Raw genomic sequence first — 22,292 nt, forward strand, 5'->3', positions numbered from 1 at the left:
ATTATTTTCTTTATGGAAGGCCGTGTTGAATAACAGTGTATTAAATGAGTTCTCAGTAAACAACTACAGGACTTTCCATGCATTTTAACATCCATATATTATACTGACAATTCCACATGGATATCAATAAATCAAAAGACATTATTATCATTATAATTAATCATTAGCAAACTTTGTGATTTTTAATGTAGATAACACTAACCATTAACTCAGTATCAGTAATTTGTATCAACTCAGATTTTAATGCTAACATTCATTCCTAAATAAATGGTTGATGTCGTGGCCTTTTTCTTCAATAACAGACTGTATGTGTATGTTAAACTCCTGTCAATTTGTTTTTAAGATTCTCATCTTCTTTCTTTCTTTCAGCCTTAGAGTTCCAGTACTGGATGCACTGAAACATCCAGACTCAAGACTTTCAAGTCAAAAAAACATACATGACCAGTATAATATATACACAGGACATTTTAATGAAACAAGTTTACAAAGTAGATATGTGGTTATTTACAAAGCAAAATGGATTTCAATGCTTTTTTGTAATGACTGCTCAACCTCTGTGCTGTTACAAATGAAGAAATTGAAGTGGACGTAAAGGGAATCAGCCATCTCTACTCAGGTGTTTTCTTTATTTTGTGGCATATGTGTACAGCAGTTTATTATTCATCAGTTGGAACCCATTGACTGAATTAATGGTGGCTGAAGGTGCTGAGCTGGAGAGAAATCAAATGGCCTGCGATTTTCACTGTAGCCATACAGTTTCCGAAGAGTCACACGAGCTGCTTCTTCCTCAGCTGCTAACACTGTTTCCCCTGGGCCCTGTCCTAGAAGTTTCTTATCACTGAACACAGGGGGGGGGGGGGGGGAGAAAATTTTTTTTTGGTTTTCACCCCACATCAAGTTTAAATGAATGAATCTTGGTCTGGGGGCGCCAAAAGGGGGGGGGTCAATACTTTTATTTGAATTTCACTCAAACTCAAGATTAAATGAATGCATCTTGGTCTGTGGCGCACAAATACCTGTACAGGCCGACAAAGAACAGTGGCAGAGCAGTACTGGCACCAGCAGACCTGATGAGGCGAGGTTCTGGCAGAGGGACGTTCCTGTTAGTAAGCTCCTCCACCAGTAGTCCCATTGGATTGACCACTGTCCACATGTCAAACAGGTCCTTTCCTATCAGCTGAGTGGCTAGGAAATCCTACAGGAGATTGAGATGAGAATGTTTGAGAGACCATTTAAAGTTGGAATCAGATGTTTATCACAACACACGGAGACACCAACCCTGAGAAAGAATCCTGCCCGCTCTGAACCACTACTCTCCTGTAAAACTCCAATCACTGCCATGAATGTAGAATACATGACAGCATCAGGAACTGGAAAGTCTGCACTCATAGTGAGGTCTTCAATGCCCAGATTTCTTGCTACATAGGTCACAACCTCCAAACTGTTAAGGTGCACTACAATGCTCTCCACCCCCTCACTGGGCAGATTTGGGAAGTTTACCCTGCACCAGTCAGTCAGAAAGCTTTTGGTGAAATCTGCTCCTTTTTCACTCAGCTGAATATTATCTTTCAAAACTAAAGCTGTAGTCTCAGAGTCCATGCCTAATTTTTCTCGCCTCTCCTGCTCTGAATGAATGTAACATGGGTTGATGAAGGCTCTTTTGAGTATCTCCACTGGGAAGTTCTCATGCAGGCGGTTGCTGAAAGCCTGCACCTCAGCGTGGTAATCCCACAGGAGCTTTTGAGAGCTGAAAAAAAGGCAAAAGTGGATTTTAAAAAGTTTTCTATAAGGTTTAAACAATCATGATGTAACAGAATCATAATCACAACTGTTTTTCATACAAATCTTGTATTGGTAAAAGGCACATTTTGTTATTACCGAAAAAGAAAATGAAAAAGAAAGTGCTTTTCCATAAAAAAAATATACCTTTTACACTACGATCATATTTATATTTTACCAATCCTGAAGTTATCATGTGTTAGGATATAACGTTAGTGAAATAAGAATAAGTAACTGTATTGAGAATTGTCCACAGTACGTTATCGTTTAGAGACGATGCACATCCTATTACATGGTATAAAAACGGCCTTGAAATGCTCTCCAAGTGGTCACACGGTTCAGCTAACGTCACCTTACCGTGGCTGCGGTGGCGGCGGTCCCTCAATCTTTAATTTTCTGGCCATTAAATGTGTGTATGCCCTCATCCATCTTTTTTTCTCTCGAATCTGTAAATATACCACATTTTTGCAAACGCGCTGCAAATTATTTCTCAATGTTAGCGCACCACGATTTAGAAGGTAACCAGACGCCATGTCTGTTCACTGCGAGAACGTTGCACCAGCAAAAACTGTCCGACGTGAAACTACATCCGGTCTATACTTCCGGCCAGCTTTAGCACTTTGAACGGACCACTGGTCGCTATGCCGACAAAACCTAAACCAACTGCTGACAGCGTTTTGTCATCGTGCCTGTGTTATTGTTCACAACAAAGACTCGTTCGTCTTTAATCCTTTGAAGTGTATGGAGAAATTAGATATTTCAGTTACCAGATTCCTTAAAAGGTAAACAAAAGGGGAAAGGAACCCCTTTAATCCTGGAATATATTCCTCTTGATATTGAATTCCACCCTCTAGAACCATTAGAAAACATGGATCGCAGGACAACTAGTAATAGTATAACTCAAAGTTTACTAGGACCGGGTTCAGAAAGGGACTCAGGGCCACGGATTACTAAGAAATTCCTTAAAGACCACTGTAGGGAGCACAAACTTTATGGCACGCCTCACCTGAATGACACACTGTACCTACACTACAAAGGCTTCACCACTATTGAGAATTTGGAGGATTACACAGGATTAAGATGTCTCTGGCTGCAGTGCAACGTGCTGAGTCGCATTGAGAACCTGAACGCCCAGATGGATATGCGCTGCCTCTTCCTGCAACAGAACTACATAGAGAAGTTGGAAAACCTTGATCACATGCAGGAACTTTGTACTTTGAACGTCTCAAACAACTGCATCCAAAGAATAGAAAACATATCCTGCCTACCCAACTTGTCCACTCTGGAGATTACCCATAATAAGCTCAAATCGGTGGAGGACATTCAGCATCTCAGTCAGTGCAGTGCCATCAATGTGCTGGATTTGTCTCACAATAAACTAAATGACCCTGCAATCCTACCCATACTGGAGTCGATGCCAGAACTCCGGGTGTTAAATTTATTTGGAAATTGTGTTGTGAAAAAAATACCCAACTACAGGAAGACCTTAACTGCACACCTGAAGCAGCTCACCTGTCTGGACAATGTCCCTGTATTTCCTAAAGAAAGGGCATGTGCTGAGGCCTGGGCAGTGGGGGGACTGGAGGGGGAGTTCAGGATGAGGCAGCAATGGGAAGAACGAGAAATGAAGAGGATTCAGGACAGCTTGGATGCGATTGCAATGATTAAAAAGAAAGCTCAGGAGAGACGGCGTTTACGGGAGCTACACGGTGAAAGTGACCAGAACTGTCAACGTGGAGAGTCTTCATCGAGTCAAGAAACATCCACATGCACCTCACCTCATGATGGCGCTGTCAAGAACATGAAGGAGTCAAGTCAGGTGTCAGCCACAGAGCAATTACAGGAAGGTGATGAAGAAGTGATTTCAAAGCGGTCACCACAGGAGCGACTTCCTGTCAACACAGAGAAGAAGAGAGAAGATGACAAACAGCAAGATGTTTACCAGTTCCTCAGAAATGAGACAGTGCAGGTGAACACTAGTCAGCAGGGTGAGAATAAACAGCTTCCCTCAGTAGAGGCAGATGAAGCAGCACCAACATATGGTGCAGGACCATCGGTTACAGATCTGGTAGATGTAGAGCAGATGGAAAACATGAACCTTCCCTTCTTACTGCATGTCAATGAGCTGCCTGATCTGGACACAGGAGACTTCACATCATTGGTCTCTGCGGAGCAGGTGTTCCCACCAACCGACCAAGTGACTTCAGGGAGCTGCAGTAATCAACAGGACGCTACAGGAAACTGTGAGATGATCCCAACACCAAGTCCAGACAGACAACCAGACCCCCTGTTGTTGCAGGCAGTCATGCAACATTATGGCTACCACTTGCAGTTAGACACCGACAGCAACCAATCACCAGGTTTGTTATTCACTGATGACAGCTCTCTATCTCTGCTGTACCCTGAGGATGATGATAGTTTTGAGTCACTGGTATTCGAACCAATGGGAGAGTAAAATTAACATTTCAAAATCATTGTGTTCAAATGGGAAACACAGTCAAACTGGAATGTTTTCAATGTTATTTGTGAAGAGAAAACACTTTGTTTCTACTTTGGTGGTTGTGTTTTGATTCTGATCTTCTGAGATGATGATCCACGTTCTCATGTGTGGACATTGGTTAAAGCTCAACTGTGAATGTGAAAACATAAAAGCTTTTACCTTCAAATAAAATCAACACTAATATAACTGACCAGATTATAGTGAGGATTAATTTTGTTAAGAAAAAAACAATATATTGCATCATTTTTTATCATATGCAAAATTGGAAAAAGGCACATTTAATTCTGAAAAGAGTTTTTATTTTATTTAATGCATAATAAAATGAATCTTGCCTTAACGCATTTATCCCAAATATATATATATATATATATATATATATATATATATAAAGACTTTATTTTTCACAATATATATAACGACCTTAACTTTCAGACAAAGTAAAAAAACAGCTCAGATAATATCATAGTCATGTACATGGCTTTATTTGGTTGTAATACATTTCCCAGCTGAACACATATATCACTCGCATTAAATATTTAACATGTTCCATCTTCCCTCTGCAGCGCCACTTGCCTACGATAAACTTTGCTTTTACTGCAGCTCAAAACACTTTAACAGTAATGTGAGCCCATAGTTAGAGTCATGCTCTGCAATGCACAAAAAAGATCCAGACAAGAAGCCCGAGAAGATGACTACTTAAAAAACCGAAAACATGATTAACATGACAGAAGAGTAAAAAAACTATAAAAACTATATATGTATTAAATTAAAAAAAAAAAATCAGATCTTTGCTTCCAGATGACCTTCTACCCATGTTAAGGTTTTTCTCACACAGGTACATAGTGCAGCAAGCAGTGAAACAAAAAAAAAAGACTGAGTTTAACGTCGCATCCACACCCAAGTGTTGATGAGCCAGAAAGCTACAGTAACTGAGTAAAGGATCATCTCTCGCTTTGCTCGCTCCTTGTTCTCCTCCTCCAGATGGTGAAGTCTTCTGTTCAACTTAATGAGCTGTGGATAAATCGGATTAAAACATTTCAGTCACTCACGTTCTTCTACTAGCTCACGAGCAGCGCTTCATTCACACCTGGTATTCACATGTGTACCTAGCATCTGATCGCTGCGTTTCTGATTACAACCATACATGTACATCAACAGCTATGAATGTATTTTTTACCTCCTCAGCACCTCAGAAATGTAAGGCGACTTTTTCTCCCTGCTCTAAACACACACTTGATCCCATGCAACCATGAAAAGACTTTACGATGCATCTGTGTTTGTGTCTAACTGACACATTTGCAGAAATAAATGATTAAGTATATATATATGGGTACATATGTACCCATATATATATATAAATATATATATATATATATATATATATACTGTATATATTGGTAACAAACCTGACGTCGAAGCGTTGCTGCATCAACCACTGTCATATCATCCGGAGCTCCATCCAGTGAAGCTTCATACGTTGACAAAGCCAGCCTTGAATAATGACAACGGATACATAAGAAATGACAGAAATGCTACATGAGAACATTCTCTCATATTTTCTCACTGGAAATCAGTTCAGTTGAAGGTAGAGAAGAATGTGGAAAATGGAAAAAGGAAGAACAGGTGCCAGGTTAAAGTTACCTGGAGTCATGTTGGGGGTTGGAGCTCGTGGCTGAACCCCCTCTTAGAGACGGTTTGCTATATCCATAAGAAAAGATAAGAACAAGAGAAAGAGAATTGACCTCAGACCTCAGAGGGACAGTGTCATGTATGTGAACTTTGTCTTTGTTGTACATTTATAAGCCTTTGAACAGTTTCTTAAATTTTGCTGCCGCTTTGTAATTTTAAAATATTGATTATGTTAACAGTTGTCTGAATAAGTCTTACCCTGACCACTGTTAATTATCACAGTCTGAATTAGACTTACAATTAATATTAGACCCAAATCAGTCTGAAGAACTGTTTAATTTCAGTTTTAATGGATGAAATGGAATTAACATTCTAATACCAAACATCATTATTGGTGTATTATTATCTTCTGCGAAGTTCATCAGTAATATAGTTATTCGTAATATTATTGTTCATTAACATACGCAGACACACAGTTAGTGTTAAACTGTTGACAAAAGCCATGGAAAATAGTGTTTCATAGCTTTCATAGCTGACAAAAGCCATGAAAAATAGTGTTTCATAGCTTTCATAGCTCTGAGTGAATCTCAGGACATGTCTGCAGGTAACGCTTCAAATTTGTCATGTTGTGTTCTCAAACAGTCATTGGATACGCTTTACAGTGTGTTTATTTAAGTTAATTAGGTAGAATTAGCTCAGACACTCCAGGCCTCTGTTTGTTCTATTACCAGACCTACGTTTACCATGATTGGATCTTCGTCCTGCGTCATACCAGCAAACAGCACTGAGTGGCCAATAAATGTAGCCCACTTCTTGTTTCCTTTAGCCTTGGGCTTAGAAAATACAGTTATTGTTTACATACCGCTGTTTGTTTAATAATCTCACATTGACAACATTAGAGCTGTAACACAGAAACATCTGAACCTGTTCATTTGTTTTTTTAAATGGAAATGTAAGGAACTTCAATAGGACGTCAAATTAAAAACATTAGCACTTAGTCAAACGCCTAAATCCTACTTTATATTTAAAAAGCAAATAAATGAATCAGGGAAACCATGGCTCTGCTGTGTTGAGTCATACACGACTGTGTTAATGTTGTTACTGAAGGTTAGTTTCACTAATCTTTAAGTCTTCTCCAAAGTCACAAATGAAACCTCACACTCCTGAACACAGGCTACTTCCATTTCACTGTGAAAGTTTGCGCTCTCCCAATTTTTAAAGCAAAAAATAAAAATGGCGGAGTGACTTGAGAGGTCACCTGCGAGGGTTTTCATCCAGGACCTCCAGGACCTGCTGGTAGGCCCGTCGTGTGGTGGACTGGATGAAAGACAACACACTGTTCGCGCTGTACAGGCTGTGGTCTTCCTCAGTCATGGTGACAATAGGGCAAGGGGCATTGGGAGGGGAGGATGGGGTCACACTGGTCAGTGCCCACCAGTAAGAGCAGCCAATTCAGAGTGAAGGGAGGGAAAGGGAGAGTAGAGCAAGAGAGGGAGAAGGAAAAGGGGGGGACAGGGAGAGAAATGAGGAAAGTCTCTGCATCTCAACGAACTTTATATGAATCCAAATGAAAAGTCATTTAATGAATAATGAACTCAAATGTAATCTTCCCAACATTTACTCTGCTCTACTGTCATTATGTACAACACAATTTAAAAAAGCAGATTTGAACTGGCTAAAAATTCCAGATTGTCAAGTTTTTTCTGTTGTATTTGGAGTGGAGTTGGGTCTGGTGTGAACTCCAGAGTTCACACCAGAGAAACACAACATATTTCACCAACACTGATAATGCTTTTATACTACGATGGCGGCAATGTGTTATAACCAAACCAACACAAGTTGTCAGTAACAACACACAGAGAGCTTTTGTAAAGAAGGAAAAGAGACAGAAGTGAAAGAAAGACACGACATGCTAGTGCTAGCATGCACTATGAAGACTGGAGGAAGCTAGCAGCACAGTAGAGGTTAAATCCATCATAATACTCACACTGAATCATTTCTCATCAGCTGACTCTTGTGACGAACAGCTGCATTCTCACTAGCAGACCGTTCTCTTCGTGCTCTGCCCTGAGGCCGCAACTACAACAATGACAAGGAATGACACATTCATTTTTATAACCGTTTTCCCTAAAGACAATATTAGGATCAATGGATTCATACATAGTTTTGTCATTATTAATAACTGGTTTACCTGATCCTCAGTGTCTGGAGCCACGTGTTGTGCCTCTTCCATGAAGTCCAGAGGTCGCTCGTTGAGGGTAAGGACTCTAGGTGGTGTTTTCAGAGAAAAGGCTTCGAGTGGTGTGGATTGGATTAGGTCCAAATCTCTGGGCCGGGTAAACTGGGGGTCATTGTTGTCACCTAGTAGAAAATAAATGAAGTGGGAGTGAGCAAATTTGTTGGAAGGAAAACTGCTTGACCTGGTTTGAACAATACACAGTACAGAGAGTGGAATACTACTGTGATACAGTAGCATCAAGCACTGTTCTGTATCTGGTGCTAGCTGCAAAAAGTGTGTCTAAAGTTTATAATAAAGGACTTTGTACGGACCTGCGATCACAATTCTATCAGGGACGTGCATGAAAACACTGTGAGGAACGTCTGGAGGTACAGCATCGTTGTTGTCCAGCGTTTGTGGAGCTACTTTAAGCATCTCAGGGATCCTCATCTTCTGACTTATCCCCTCTGTGTACTCCAGCTCATAATGGATGCGGTTCATCTCCGCCATCTCTGTTGTAGGCGAGGGGAACGCTGCTCCGTTCATTTGGCTCTGTGGAAATACTTGTTGAGCAACTTCAGAGATGACCATGGCTGTATTAAACTGCCACATAACTAAATTGACTAAAGTCAGAGATGAGAGACGTGGTTGTCCCATTAATATTAGTTGAGCTAATGAGTAATCAAATTCCTAAAATGTTAAAACTCCAATCAGCATATTTTCTTTTACAAAAGTCTTAGACTGACGATTAGTTAACTTTTACATGTAATCGCACTTACCTAGTGAACTATTAATTGCCTCTCTAACTAATCTAGCTCTAGAGCCTTCGTACAGGTTTCATGTTCCCTGAGGTTATGCCATGTCGTCTTTTTAGGTATATATAAAAACCGCCACTACATCAGCTATGGCAGGACAGGAAAAATTCACATGATGTCAACCCAAATGGAGGCTACGTGAACAACAAACGGCTTTTTCAGTGTTTATTTATACAGTATAGATAATATTTAGTACGACAATTGGTTAAATCGCACTTCACTATGGGTTTAATCTGAAGAACTGCATTCTTACTGCTCTTTTATTCAAACTTTTAACAGCTTTGTTGCTCGTTTACTGGCTACAATTTATAACATTCATCCAGACAACACATTCGCGAGTATAAACTGTTCAAGCTCGGACGTTTGTTTAGGTTACTCACCGCTGGTTTACGGCCAAGGTTAGATATATTGCCTTACGCGGTATATTTCACCGAAATGAGAATACTATTTAAATCTAGGTATATACAGACTGAAAAAATAGGCGCTAATATTATCAAAAATACTGAAGCTGCCAACAATCGTCTACCACACTCAGAACTTCCTCTCCACTTCCCGTGTCCTTAGACTAAACAGGAAGTGGCGTATGTTAGAAGGAAGCTCTGTGTTCAACAAGGGCCACGGCTTAGATACATATTTATGTCATATATATATACATATTTTAAGCGAACGATTTCTGATTAAAAGACAGAGTTCGAGTTGTTAAAGAGCACGGGTTAAATTAATTAAATTAAAAACTGGAGCGAAGTCTGGGCCAAAGTCAATATTTATTGAAAATTAACTGGAAATGTTCGTGTTTTCCCTTCTGTCCAGATCTCTGATGTTGCATTTTTTCATATGGAAACAAACTTTTGGTTTTGCCTAAACATTAAATGTAGAACAACCAAAGGTTAATATTATAAACATTTGAAAAAATAAATGTGAAATAAGACACATTAGTGGTATTTGTTTCTTATATGTCTCTCTTTCTTCAGACTTTGAGTTCCTTTTTGATGTAATTTTTTTACAGGCCAACAACAAAACACAAACAAAAAATTTAAAAAGGATTTTAATCGCAAAAACATCGCAAAAATAATTCTGTTTCTGTTACTATTCTAGAATGTTATGTTGTTGAAATAAAAGTTATACGTTTTTTTTTTTCGTTTTTTGTTTTGCCTTATGTGAAATATACTTATACAATCACAGCGTGATTACATTGCATTTACTCATCGATCGTGCGTGGTGGACGTCCACGGTGGTGCACAGGTTGATGTCGCAGGGGGGTTTGGGAGTTTGGCCCCGCGGTGATTGTGGGTGGTGCATTCAACCGGAGCCGTGGAAAAGACTTTAAGAAAGTCAACGCGTCTGGATATAGTGCTACTTAATCTAGATAGACTTACACAGACATGCCGCCACTAGGACGCCGTCTATGAAGATCTGGATCTACTCTATATTTGATTAACACTGGAACTTGCAGTGAGAAAACTCTCCCAACAACCGCGACTGCTGAAAATCATGTTCTCACACGTTTTCTTCTGGTTGGTGACATTATTAAACCCCGCCACACACGGTGCATCATCTGTGGAGCTGCAACCTGGCATGTGAGTAAAGGGGTATATTTTATTTTGATATTTAAAAGCACATTTATTCGCTCTTACTTAATGTAAATGAGGTAAAGAGAAAGCTTTACTTTCCATATATTCTAAATGTTTGGTACTGTTGTGAAGAGCATAGCGACTTTCCTCAATCAAGATAACCAATAATCACACTCTATAATCACTGTGCAGTAACCTACACTAAATGTCCACTAGGAGTCGCTTTTACTGGTCCTTGTAAAATGATTGGATAGTGCGTTCTTGTGGCACTGCAGTCTCCCGCCGAGCTCCACAGCACATGTACTTTATTACGACCTTCAGAGAGTTGTAGGAAATGACCGAGGAAGCAGTTTTTATTTCAGGAGAAGCTGGAAACTTCTTGTAATGATCTCCTGGCTGCGCTATATCAAAGCCAGATGGTTTATTGAAGACCATTTGTGACAGTTTACCTGCACTGGAAACATGTGTAAATTCATACATTACCCCCAAAACACATTATTGACACATATTGATACAGTTATGTCATTATACATGATGCTTGTCTTCTACCCACGGCCAGGCCAAATGTTTGTGCTGACCAGGAGGTTTCCATGTTAGGGCGCCGCCAGCCATGTGTCCAGGCTTTTACCCGCATGGTCAAGGTCTGGAAACAGGGTTGCAACAACCACAGATCGTGTATGGGCTACAAGAGGAGGTAAAAGCAGAAATAATGTATGAAACCTTCCAAATTAATTTTCTATAATGAACTTCTTTAAAGTGGATAAAGAATGGATCAGGGAGAAGATTGTTGGTTTGCCTTGTAGGTACAAATATGTTCATGTTATTTGACTGCTATTTGTCTTCCTCAGTACAGCCTACTACACAGCATACAGACAAATGTACAGCATGGACTTGCACACTGTCTACAAGTGCTGTCCAGGATGGACTCAGAAGGGTGTAGAAGTGGGCTGTCAGCACAGTACGTCACAGTATTTGAAATGAATAAATCAAGTACTTAATTATAAAAATATGTATTTAATAAATTTCAACAATGAACAATATAAAATAAAATTCAAGCTACTTTGTGCGTGCGTTCCCTTTGTTCCCTCATCCCAGTAATGATCTTTATGACGTAGCGCAAACACAGTAGTGATGGAGTTTAGAGGATCAGAGCAGATCTCACTGTACTGACGCCATCACAATTTGTGTCAGAATATCTTCACATCATGCAGAGCATGAGCAGCATTGTTATAAAACCTCTATGTTCTGTCTGCAGGAGTCTGTGCAGCCAATACATGTTTCAACGGAGGTGAGTGTGTAGAGACTGAAGAGCAGATCTGTCAGTGTCCACCGGGCTTTAAAGGGACAAGATGTCAGTACGGTCAGTTTCTGTGTCTCTTCTCCTCCACTACACATGCCACATTTAACAATAAAGTAGGTCAAGTTCATTAGGCTGTAACCCTGCTAACACACACCTACTGCATAAAAACACACCTACTGCACAGCTTTCACTTTGTAAATCCAAAATGAGCTTGAAGTGTAGCTGTGGTGGAACAAGGAAACTCTGTGGGGGTTTCTGGGATAGGTTTGTTTAAAGTCAAAGGCCTGGGGGCTGTGATCTAATATGGACGAGAAAGTCAAAGTCAAGAGTCTGGATTATTACATGTCATGGACGAGTCTGAATGAGTTTATTAATAGAACATTGCCAAAAACAGTTTTGTTTGTGTGTGTGTAGTGAGTAACATACAGCCTGGGTGTGTGTTTAAATGATTACGAAACTGAAAGATAAAAACAAGATTCTTCATTGTTGACATGTCGACATTACCACATTGACTTTATCCTTGTGTGTCCATTTTAATTTTAAACTCCTGTTTTCTACGATAACACTGTAAACAAACAAACAGGAGGATGAGGAGTGAGTTCTTGGAAAACTACAAAGGAGAACTGGGAGGGCTTAATCCCCCCCCCCCCCCTGCTCCTCCCCCCCCACAGACACACACACACGGTGATGGATGGATTTCTCATTTGAGTTCCTTCCTTCCTTCTTCCCAGGAGTCAGGCTCTTCCCTCCTTGGGCTGTAAACAGTTCAGTTCTAAGACATTTCACAGGAACTTGTCATTGTTTGTGTGAGGCAATAGTCCCCCCCCCCCCGAGGTTTAAGAACAGACAGATTAAGAACAGAGAAATTGGGGACTAAGATCTAATCCAGTCCACCTCAGCCTTCACTCTGGTCAGTAAATGAGAGTTGAACTCAGAGCAGCTCCTGTTCTGAAGTGATTTTCCTTCTCTCATCTCAGGAGACAGATTTATCCTCACTTTGCTGCCAGAGTCGTTATGGAAGGAAGGAGTCGGCCAAGTTCCTGTGTTCAGACACTTTTCTTTTACTTTGCTCTGAAGCCACATTCACAGTGAAACATAGTCACATCTTCACATAAAGTACAGTGTTAGTATTGTAGACATTACCAAACCATTGGTTTGTTTTCTAAACTAGTTACATCGAGGTCAACTGGACAAAGTAGATTTTTTTTAAGACGTTTCACCTCTTCATCCAAGAGACTTCTTCAGTTCTGACTGACTACTGGGAAATTCTGGTATTTAGCATCAAAGGGGCAGCAGACCCGTAACGAGGATCATTGCAGAAAGAGGGGTGGAGGCAGACATTAGTTTTTTTTTGTTTTTGCTCATTGCTCAAAATATAATTTTAGAGTTCAAAGGCATGACGTCACGGCTCCGACTTTCTGGGATGCAGACATTTTATGGAGGATTAGTGAACTGCTGAGTCAGGACTCTTACAGCCACTGTCAGGTCTGGGATTGAGTGTTGATCATTGTTGTGTTCAGATGGGCTTCACATATTTGACGCTGTATTTCCTCCTACAGAACCTGGCTACTGCAGAACGGTGCCGACTTTTTACGGCTCAGAAAACTTTGTATCTTGAAAACCTTTTGGAAAATGCTGTTAAAGTATCCCTGCTGTGAAAGTTGTTCTGTCCTCAGCCTGAGTAAAAATCTGCCCAGGATTCATTTCACCAGAATGACCACTCCTGCAGGGAACCTGAACATCAGAGCTGCTAAAAGAATCTAGATATATTTAACTAGAAGCTTCAAGATGCACTGTTACTGCAGTGTCTCATCATTCTAGTCGGTTCCAAACCTCAGCTTTAACCACCTGTTATTGCAGCTCAGGCTTCTCTGTAGGAAGGTCAATCTGTTCAGCATCTCAACCTGTTTTGTTCTGGAAAATAATCAAACTTAGGTTGGGTTTGGAGGAAGCATCTGTGTTGGTACTATGGTGCGTGTGAAGTAGTAGTAATAGTAGTAGTAGTAGTAGTAGTAGTAGTAGTAGTAGACCATAAATCTCTAGTGTTAGCACTTGAGTAATCCAGTGAGTAATATATTTATATATCACTGGAATGGAAACACTTCAACACACAGTTTTAAAGATATTCGTGACACATCACGTACCTGCTGGCCTGATAGCACATTTAAAGTCAAGAGCTGAGCTACATTCTTAGCATGGCTACCATAGGAAGAGGCTCATTAGGACCATAATGGCTGCCATGTGGCAGAGAGGTTCTCACACACTCTCATCTCCCCCACTACCACAGCACCATTGTTTACCAAGTTAATGCTGAGTGGCTCAGAGCTGCTGGTCTGTGTGGTTGACCATGTGACCATGTGTTTTAAAGACTGGCTGTGAGATTCCTACAGTAGCAATGTGCCCCCCCCCCATCTAATCAAACCCTAGTGTCCTTACAGCTCACTGAGACTCTCACTGCACATCAACAACTGCCTTCTGAGGCTTGGACCTGGAATCAGCCTCAGAGTATTGGCAGCCCTTTGATAACACTGATAACACAACATGCCAAATAGTGAGAACTGCACCAAACTATCGAGGTTGTAAATTATTTTTTTTATCTGTTTATGGCTTGGTAATAGCTAACCGGTTGGTGAGAAACATTTCCATCTCCAACCTGTTAGCAACAAGGAGTGTAAGTGAAATGTTAGGCTAACCACAGCTATGACTGGGACTTACGGACTCAGACAGTTGTGTGCACTCAGACATATTTGAGGTTAAGGATGGATGTTGAATCATATTGTATCATGTATCATATATATCATTTTAATTTGTTATGAAAATGGCACAGATGCTGTGTAACTAAAGACACATGTGACACTGGATTGAATAAAACCAACTGTCATGGAGTAAACACCAGCTCAAACTCAAACTGTCTCTGTAAAATGAACACGTTGGACATAAGTCCTGCTTCATTTCTGCCTCTGCTGTCAGCTGATGCCAGTTAGAACATGAGGCTTGTTGGAGAACTGATCTGGACCAGGGCAGTTACTTTTCCAGATGTTGAGCGAACACGTGCTTCACGGGAATATGAGGCACCGGGTTCAAACATGACATTCAATTATCATTGACCTGATCAGGTGATTTCAGCTGCAGGTTGATGGAGGAACTGCAGCCAGTCAGCTTCACTGAACACAGACTGAGTTGTTAGGGGACAAATTCAGTCATAGTTTCAGTAAAAACATGAAGAGATGAAAATCCTATCCAGATTTAAACCAGTGGTATACACATGTGAGCTGCTGCTGGAGCCGATGATGACAACATGTAGAACAGACACTCCAAGAGACATCGTGGGCTAGTTGGTAGTTTTTGATCTTATCAGTTATCCTAACCACTGCGTTAGTGGTTAACGTTTAAAGAAACTTTCTAAGAAAGAAAAACCTCCACATTCAGCTGATTCCAGGCCTGTGGATTCAGTTATCAATCTGGACACTTTGGTCTGATGTTTTTTCCATCAGTGGAATGGACACAGAGTTGGACAGTTGTTGTTTTAGTTTTTGGTCTTCACATTCTTTTTCCTTTTAATGGAAAGAGGAAGGGAATTGGTCCTTGGAGAGTCCGGGAAGGGTCAGTACTGTTCTGAGAAGGACAGAACTGTTGTTTATAACACCTGATGAGAGAAGCAGGACCTGAAGTCTGTTTTACTGCAATGCTTGATGGAAAACTGTCACCAACCCTGAGGAATGACAATAGAACCAGGGGGCAGTGTAGGTCCAGGTGTAGGTCCAGGTGTAGGTCCAGAGCAGCAGTGATGTGAGGACATCATCTGATGTGGCTCACACTTCAATAAGACACTCATCATGTTGTGACGTCCATTGATTGGCTCTAGAAAGGTGACAAAGTGACAAGGAGCCAACACTATGTATTTCAAATAAGCTAGGCTGTGCTAAGCTACTATGAATGTTAATGTTGTTGTCATCAGGATTGTGGGTCAGTCCCTCTAATCTTTTTTTCTTGACATTACTACAGCCAAGCTGTACTGACTGTTCATTGGGCAAATGTGGGAGGGGTCGGGGGGAGGTCACCACCCAACGAGTTAATGAATATCACAGAGCGGAACTTTTTCACTGGGTTTGTTTGTTTGTTTGTTTTGCAGTGTCGTAGAACCCTGACAGGCTGATGTGCCTTTAAATTCTCCTTGAATTCTTTACACTTGTGCTGTGTAACATTAGATTAATGCACATTTACAACCAGTGTGTCAAACTCCATTCATCTGAAGACAACCTTCTCGACTCTGCCTGCTCTCAGAAACCAAGTGTGGGTGTGGCCTGACAAAAAAGAAAAAAAAGGCGACCCATCCTTAGTTTCTGAGGTCCAGCAGAATTCACCAGAAACACGTTTTCAACAGTGGAGTTTAACAGAACCAGCACCAACGGTACCTAAGGTTTCTGACAAGATAATAAATTTATAAAAGAATAAATTACAGTTCTGTAATCCAGTAGATTATACATGTAATCTAGATGAACTCTGTGTCATTCAGACCTGGAGCACAGCTGGGGACAAACCACTGATTGTTTTTCCTTTCTCCTCTGACAGTTGGTTCTTCCTGCTTCAGTGTTTTTTTTTCTGTCAACATCTCTTTTTACCAAAAGCTATGACCCTGTATCAGCTGTGAAATCAGTTGGATAATGGATTCTCCTGCTCCGTCCACGGACCTCCAGCCGTCCTTCTATTGGTCCTCAAAGACCGGGAACAGAGTTGCTGAATAAGTGTTTTTAAGTCTGGTAGACCTTTGAGTGCTGTGCTGAAATATATTTCTCTTGAGAATCAGGCTCATGGTTTGAAGTATCATTTAGGTTTTTTAAAATCAAACCTTTAGTGAAACTGTTTCAGCTGCAGCATTCAGGTCTTTTTGTTTTTGTCTAAAAATTTGTTTTCCCTAAAAATTATTTCTTTTCAGATGTTAATGAATGTGAAGTGGACAACGGTGGCTGTGAGGGGCGCTGTTGCAACACCATTGGCAGCTACTACTGCAAGTGCCCTGAAGGCAGCAGACTGCAGCGCGATGGCAACACATGTGTGGGTAAGAAAACATCTGGGTCTCAGCTGCTGAAGGATTCTTTAACACTTTATCAATGGGTTTATGAACAAACCAGAACCTCATCAGATCGCCCTCCCCCCCCATGTGAAAGCCCCCGACCAGCCTGCATTTGCATTATAAACTAATATTCAGCACCCATCAATCTGACAGTCCTCACCTCAAAGATCATGTAGAAAAGACTGAAACTCATGTCATAAATACTCTGTTTATCAATGTGGTAACAATAGGTTTAAAAATATATTTTGTTAGATAAACAAATCTTTGTGTTTTTTGTATTTTTTCATATGTTTCTTTTTTCATTTTCAGATAAAACTTTTTCAGTAAACAGTTCAGAGGTTTTATTCAATGAAATACTGAGCTAAATAACTTCTCTCTGAGCGCAGCAGTGTAAATCACTGCAGCCGAGGTCGGTCGATGTGTGAGGCCGCTGATCTGACACTGTTGTCTCCATGAACGACATTCTTGACGAGATCTGTGGTGACATTTTCTTTTTAGGTCTGGGGGCCAATCATGACACTTAGATGTCTTTTATGTGGCCCCCATCTTTCTAAAAGTTGCTTTTATGGCTCCCCTCGGAGGGAGGCGGGGCGGTGGGTGGGGGAGTCCCACTGTCAAACATGTTTTGATGACACTGCGTCATATTTGGTGCAATTTTTCAAATGTAGTTTCTTTGTTCTGAAGTTTCTTTGTAGCATTTTCTGAGCATTTGTCTGGCATATTACTGTGTGTTTAACTAGTTACACTTACACAGTGAATAAAAAGTTAACCTGGTCAATAATGAAACTCGTTTTTTACTTAACATTACTGCTGGTTTTTCGTTTAATTTCATTTTATTCACTAACTAGAATTTTATGGATTAATTTCAGGAAAATAGGCATTTGTCATTACTACTTTATACATTGTTATACTCAGGTTGTTATACTTCAGGTTCACGGCTCCTAAGGGGGTTCGTAAAAGTACTGCTTGTGGTCATGAAAGATTTGCTTCGTTGGACAACTTTTATTTGTTTGCAGGTTAACAGTATACGTGACTATGTAAACCTGTGTATTATTTAAATATTGCTTTGTTTTAAATGTGATCTATGTTACTGTTGAAGACAGACCCCGGTAGAAATGATGAAGTTCCTGTCGTATTTTTACTGCATTACAGCGTCTTCCTCTGTGTGCCTGCATGTACTTTTTTACAGTATTAACTGAACTTCATTTATCTGATCAGATACAAATGAATGTGAGGAGCTGAATGGAGGATGTCAGCAGACGTGTGTCAACACGCGGGGCTCGTACTACTGTGAGTGCAGCGAAGGGTTCCACATGCACACTGACGGTCGATCCTGCATCTGTGAGTACATTTTATAGATAATTTGTACTTTTGGCTTTGACATTTAAATATTTTGGTCACAAATAACAGGTTTGAGGTTTTACACATTTTTAAACTGCTGTGTTTTATGTTTTATTAACCGGCAAAAGGAAAAAGGTAGAAAATGCCGAGAGAGGGCAGTGTTTTTTCACTTTTCTTCAGGCTTTGACTTTAGAAAAACTATGACAATACAATATTAGAATTTTGTCACAACACTAACACAAACATGTGGCTCTGGTGTCAAAAAGAAAACAAAGGAGGACATATTTGACCCTGGTGGTGGCACCGTTGTTTACTGTGAAAGAAAACTCCAGTCAAATACTGGCATGATCTAATGGTAGAAATATACCATAAAACCTGTGGCTAATACAATCCTCTCTTTAATGCTTACACTTTAACAGCTGTGGATTTGTGGTGAAAGTTAGATGGCGCTAAGGAGAAGGCTGTGTCTGCTGAAACCATCAAGTTATAATGTTTTACAGCCTGTAGGTGTCATCGTGTCTATGTTTAGAGCAGCCATAAGGCCCAGTGCAGATATTTTCATGTTTGTCACATCATTAAGTCGAAGGAGAAATGGATTGAAAGAACAGTGTCTGAAGCTGAACACCAGAGTCTCTAGCTTCCAGTCTTTTTCTTTCCCAACAATTTAAATGTGGCAAGAAACGCCTCTTCATCTGTCATTATTGTTGAGTTGCGGAGTTGTTACCATTGGTGCACAGGTCTAAATAAGTACATGTTTCTGTGTCTCATTTCCAGCTGTGACTTCCTGCTCAGTAATGAACGGTGGGTGTGAACACAAGTGTGTGGACATGGGAAACAATCAACACAAGTGTGAGTGTGGGAAAAACTACCAGCTGAGGAGAGATGGGAGACACTGTGAACGTGAGTGAACGTTCTGCCAGCGATGATGATGATGATGATGATGATGATGATGATGATGATGATGATGATGATGAAGGAGAGTGGATTCAGATCCACTTCACCGTTCATGTCCTGCTCAGATCCTGTTCTTCTGAACCTCCTAGAGTTGACTCACACAGTGTCCTGCTGTGCTGACCTGAGGTCAGTTTACCCTGCTGTGATGCTGTTTCCCTGTTTGTGTTTTTCTCAGTGAGAAACCCCTGTGAAGACAGGAATGGGGGCTGCACCCAGCTGTGTTTTTCTGAAGACGCTCTGGTTCAGTGCAGCTGTAGAAGTGGTTTCACATTAGCTGCAGATGAACGGACCTGTGAAGGTGAGGAACTCCACACCTGAACACAGCACTGCAGTGCAAGGGACATGACCCCTCCCCCACTGATACCAAGTCATGGGTTGCTGATGTTGGAGACACCCTGGCCTTGACCGTGGCTCCACCACTGAGGATGTAGTGGCTGAATCATGTGACTTGTTAAAGAGTTAGAGACGAGTTGTTGAATGCTCGTCTTCACCCTGAATACTTTTCTGTAGTTGTTTTCATGTGTATCCATGGAAACAAAGACACTGATGTGATGCTGTTCTTTATGTCCCTCAGACATAGATGAGTGTGTTTTACATGGTGTCAAGTGTTCTCATGGATGTGTCAACACGCCGGGCTCTTTCAGCTGCGTCTGTAATCCAGGATTTGAACTCGGTGCAGATGGTAAACGGTGCTACCGTGAGTACATGAAGTGGAAACTAACATTTACAACTTCAGATGACTGAACTGTATAAACAGTAAAAAGCCACAGCGTTCACTCTGTGTTGGCTCCTCTGTTCTACAGGCATAGAGATGGAGATCATCAACAGTTGTGAGAAGAACAACGGTGGATGTTCTCATCGCTGTGAGCACACCACCAACGGAGCCCACTGCTCCTGTAATCATGGCTTCCAGCTGGACCAGGACAGAAAGACCTGCGTTGGTATGGATTGGTCTTTTCTCTGTTTCCTAAACATCTTCCTCTCTTGTGGTTTGAAACCACCTCTGCTTCCTGTCCTCAGATAGAGACGAGTGTGTGAGTGAGCACTCCTGCTGCAGTCACTCCTGCAGGAACTACCCCGGAGGCTACGAGTGCAGCTGTAGAGCCGGTCACAGACTCAACCCAGACGGCTGTGGTTGTGATGGTGAGAGCGGTGGATCGTTCCCAGATTGTCGGTCATGATGGAAACATTTAGATAGTTCGGTTTTTCAGCAAGAAAAAAAAAAACCAGATTACGATGTCTGTTACAGTCAAGTTCTCAAATCAAAAAGATAATCTAAGGCACACGTGTCAAACCTAAGGCCCGCAGCTGCAGCTGGCACCTGAAGTGGCTCGCCATTAGCAATGTAATTGTTATGTTATTAAGTGGTTGTGTTCATGGTCACCTATCATTATGGTCTATTATTATTATATATATGATATTATTATATATCAGCCATGTCCTAGGAGCACAACATGAAAGAGTTCTTCTGCCTCTAAAATGTGTCTTTTATTTTTCACCTAAAAGTTAACCAAAGGTGTTCCACAGGGTTCCCCCCTTGGGGCCATTGTTTTGTTCCTGCTCTAATTTAAAACACTGATAACTCTGAGGTCAAACTGAGCAGCACAGTATGTTGGCTGTGTGTGACGTTTTCCTCCTAGACATTGACGAGTGCCTGGCAGCAACATCAGGCTGTGAACACTACTGTGTCAACACCATGGGAACATACGAGTGCTTCTGTAGACTGGGCTTCCGTTTGGACCAGGACCAGCACTCCTGCGTCTGTGAGTAACTGTGCTACAGTCGACTGCTGGTTGAAGTACGATGTCTGACGTTACACTCGATGTGTTCAGCTCTTTATGGCAGAGACCTGGAAGATGAAGATGAAGAAGAGGAGGAAGAAGAAGAGGAGGAGCAGCTGGAGGTTCACAGACTACCTGACCTGCTCTTTCGTAATGCTCCTCAGCTCCTGCAGTACACAGCGGCCCTGCACGCCCGTTCTGACAGTAATCATGACTATGACGTTGTGGACGATGAGGACGAAGGCGGTGAGAACCAGCTGCAGGCTCAGAGAGACCACAGAGGAGAACTCAAACAGAACCTCCACATAGGTAGAGTGTGTGGAACCTCAAAGATATTTGATCTTAAAAAAAAGAATGACTCAAATTTGTCATTTGCCGTGTCAGCATGTTTGGATGGATGGTTTGGAGACGACTGCAGCGTGACCTGTGAAGACTGTGTGAACGGAGAGTGCAGTGAAAATGCAGAGCAGTGTCAATGTTTCCCTGGATGGATGGGAACCATCTGCAACATGAGTAAGTCAAAGTGTCAAAGTGTTGATCTCTTGACTGAAGACTCGCTCGGTCAAAGTCACACTGACTTTATCTTCTACAAATTCAAACCTGTTGTATTTTCAGTGACATCACTGCGATCTGGCCTCTGCACTAATCTGCAGCTCTCTGCTGTCACAGCTCAGATCTTTAGCTGTGACAATACTGAGAGACAAGATGACCGTGAGATGTAAAAAGTAACAAATAAATGTACAATAACCAAAGTTGAAACAAAAATGTGGAAATCAACCGTCAGCCAAAAAAAGGAAGAAAAAAAAAAACTATCTACAGAACAGAAAACCCAGCTGACAGCACGGTCAGCAGAGAGAAACTGAAGCCATATGTAGGCAGTATCAGAGGAGCAGTCACAGAGACACCTGGATTCATTCACAGGTGAAAACCTTCAGACACCAATCAGTCTGTTATTGATTGGTTCAGTCACATTGTTTCCCATGTTAATTCCAATCCAAAATCCATTTCAATCTGCTGTGTTGTAATTAAAGCCCAGGTTAATGTTAAGTATTGGTCGCCACAGTGATACAGTCATGAACCAGGATGTCGTTAACTTCACATTAAATACAAAATAACACAGAGCCAGTTTGATATAAAACACAATTTTAATCCTAAAATATACCACTGAGTCACTGCTGCCCCCCCCCCCAAAACCCCCCAAATAATCTTCAGGGTCTCCAGCCTGATTGACACACACATGCACATTGATGGAGCGTTTTGTAAATGTTCTCAAAATGGGACAAATACGAGACTCAATTTTTTTTAAGTAAATTGAATTTAAAACCTAACC

The 22,292-nt window shown here is 41.1% G+C and overlaps 3 protein-coding genes and 1 pseudogene across 5 annotated transcripts in view; 2 read left to right on the forward strand and 2 right to left on the reverse strand.

The window, feature by feature from the left end:
• Positions 1-447: 447 nt before the first annotated feature.
• Positions 448-2,422, reverse strand: mrpl44 (mitochondrial ribosomal protein L44). Its single transcript, XM_008308411.3, has 4 exons — positions 2,137-2,422; positions 1,279-1,747; positions 1,017-1,195; positions 448-838 (listed from the first exon to the last, which is right to left on the reverse strand). Exons 1-4 carry the CDS (start codon positions 2,310-2,312, stop codon positions 664-666), a joined length of 999 nt encoding a protein of 332 aa, XP_008306633.1. The 5' UTR covers positions 2,313-2,422; the 3' UTR covers positions 448-663.
• Positions 2,423-2,503: 81 nt separating this feature from the next.
• Positions 2,504-4,505, forward strand: LOC103377557 (dynein assembly factor 1, axonemal pseudogene; annotated as a pseudogene).
• Positions 4,506-4,739: 234 nt separating this feature from the next.
• On the reverse strand, positions 4,740-9,522 carry mffa (mitochondrial fission factor a). Of its 3 annotated transcripts, XM_008308412.3 has the most exons (8): positions 9,322-9,522; positions 8,459-8,678; positions 8,100-8,269; positions 7,896-7,987; positions 7,167-7,328; positions 5,921-5,977; positions 5,686-5,770; positions 4,740-5,290 (listed from the first exon to the last, which is right to left on the reverse strand). In XM_008308412.3, exons 2-8 carry the CDS (start codon positions 8,670-8,672, stop codon positions 5,159-5,161), a joined length of 912 nt encoding a protein of 303 aa, XP_008306634.1. In that variant the 5' UTR covers positions 8,673-8,678; positions 9,322-9,522; the 3' UTR covers positions 4,740-5,158. The 3 variants fall into 3 exon arrangements, with proteins under 3 accessions (XP_008306634.1, XP_008306636.1, XP_008306637.1); XM_008308414.3 differs by lacking the exon at positions 7,167-7,328; XM_008308415.3 differs by lacking the exons at positions 5,921-5,977; positions 7,167-7,328 and having other exon boundaries at positions 9,322-9,521.
• A 1,062-nt stretch (positions 9,523-10,584) lies between these two features.
• The window catches only part of egfem1 (EGF-like and EMI domain containing 1), a 31,373-nt gene continuing 19,665 nt past the window's right edge, over positions 10,585-22,292 (forward strand). Inside the window, exons 1-13 of the mRNA XM_025054925.1 lie at positions 10,585-10,589; positions 11,030-11,206; positions 11,361-11,470; positions 11,768-11,872; positions 16,749-16,871; positions 18,105-18,227; positions 19,002-19,127; positions 19,357-19,479; positions 19,756-19,878; positions 19,985-20,122; positions 20,202-20,324; positions 20,822-20,944; positions 21,014-21,495. Of these exons, the coding sequence (XP_024910693.1) occupies positions 10,585-10,589; positions 11,030-11,206; positions 11,361-11,470; positions 11,768-11,872; positions 16,749-16,871; positions 18,105-18,227; positions 19,002-19,127; positions 19,357-19,479; positions 19,756-19,878; positions 19,985-20,122; positions 20,202-20,324; positions 20,822-20,944; positions 21,014-21,495 (1,881 nt within the window). The remainder of the gene's footprint in view (positions 10,590-11,029; positions 11,207-11,360; positions 11,471-11,767; positions 11,873-16,748; positions 16,872-18,104; positions 18,228-19,001; positions 19,128-19,356; positions 19,480-19,755; positions 19,879-19,984; positions 20,123-20,201; positions 20,325-20,821; positions 20,945-21,013; positions 21,496-22,292) is intronic.

The sequence above is a fragment of the Cynoglossus semilaevis genome, chromosome 4 (assembly GCF_000523025.1).
Source record: "Cynoglossus semilaevis isolate Cse_v1.0 chromosome 4, Cse_v1.0, whole genome shotgun sequence".
Classification (NCBI taxonomy): Eukaryota; Metazoa; Chordata; class Actinopteri; order Pleuronectiformes; family Cynoglossidae; genus Cynoglossus; species Cynoglossus semilaevis.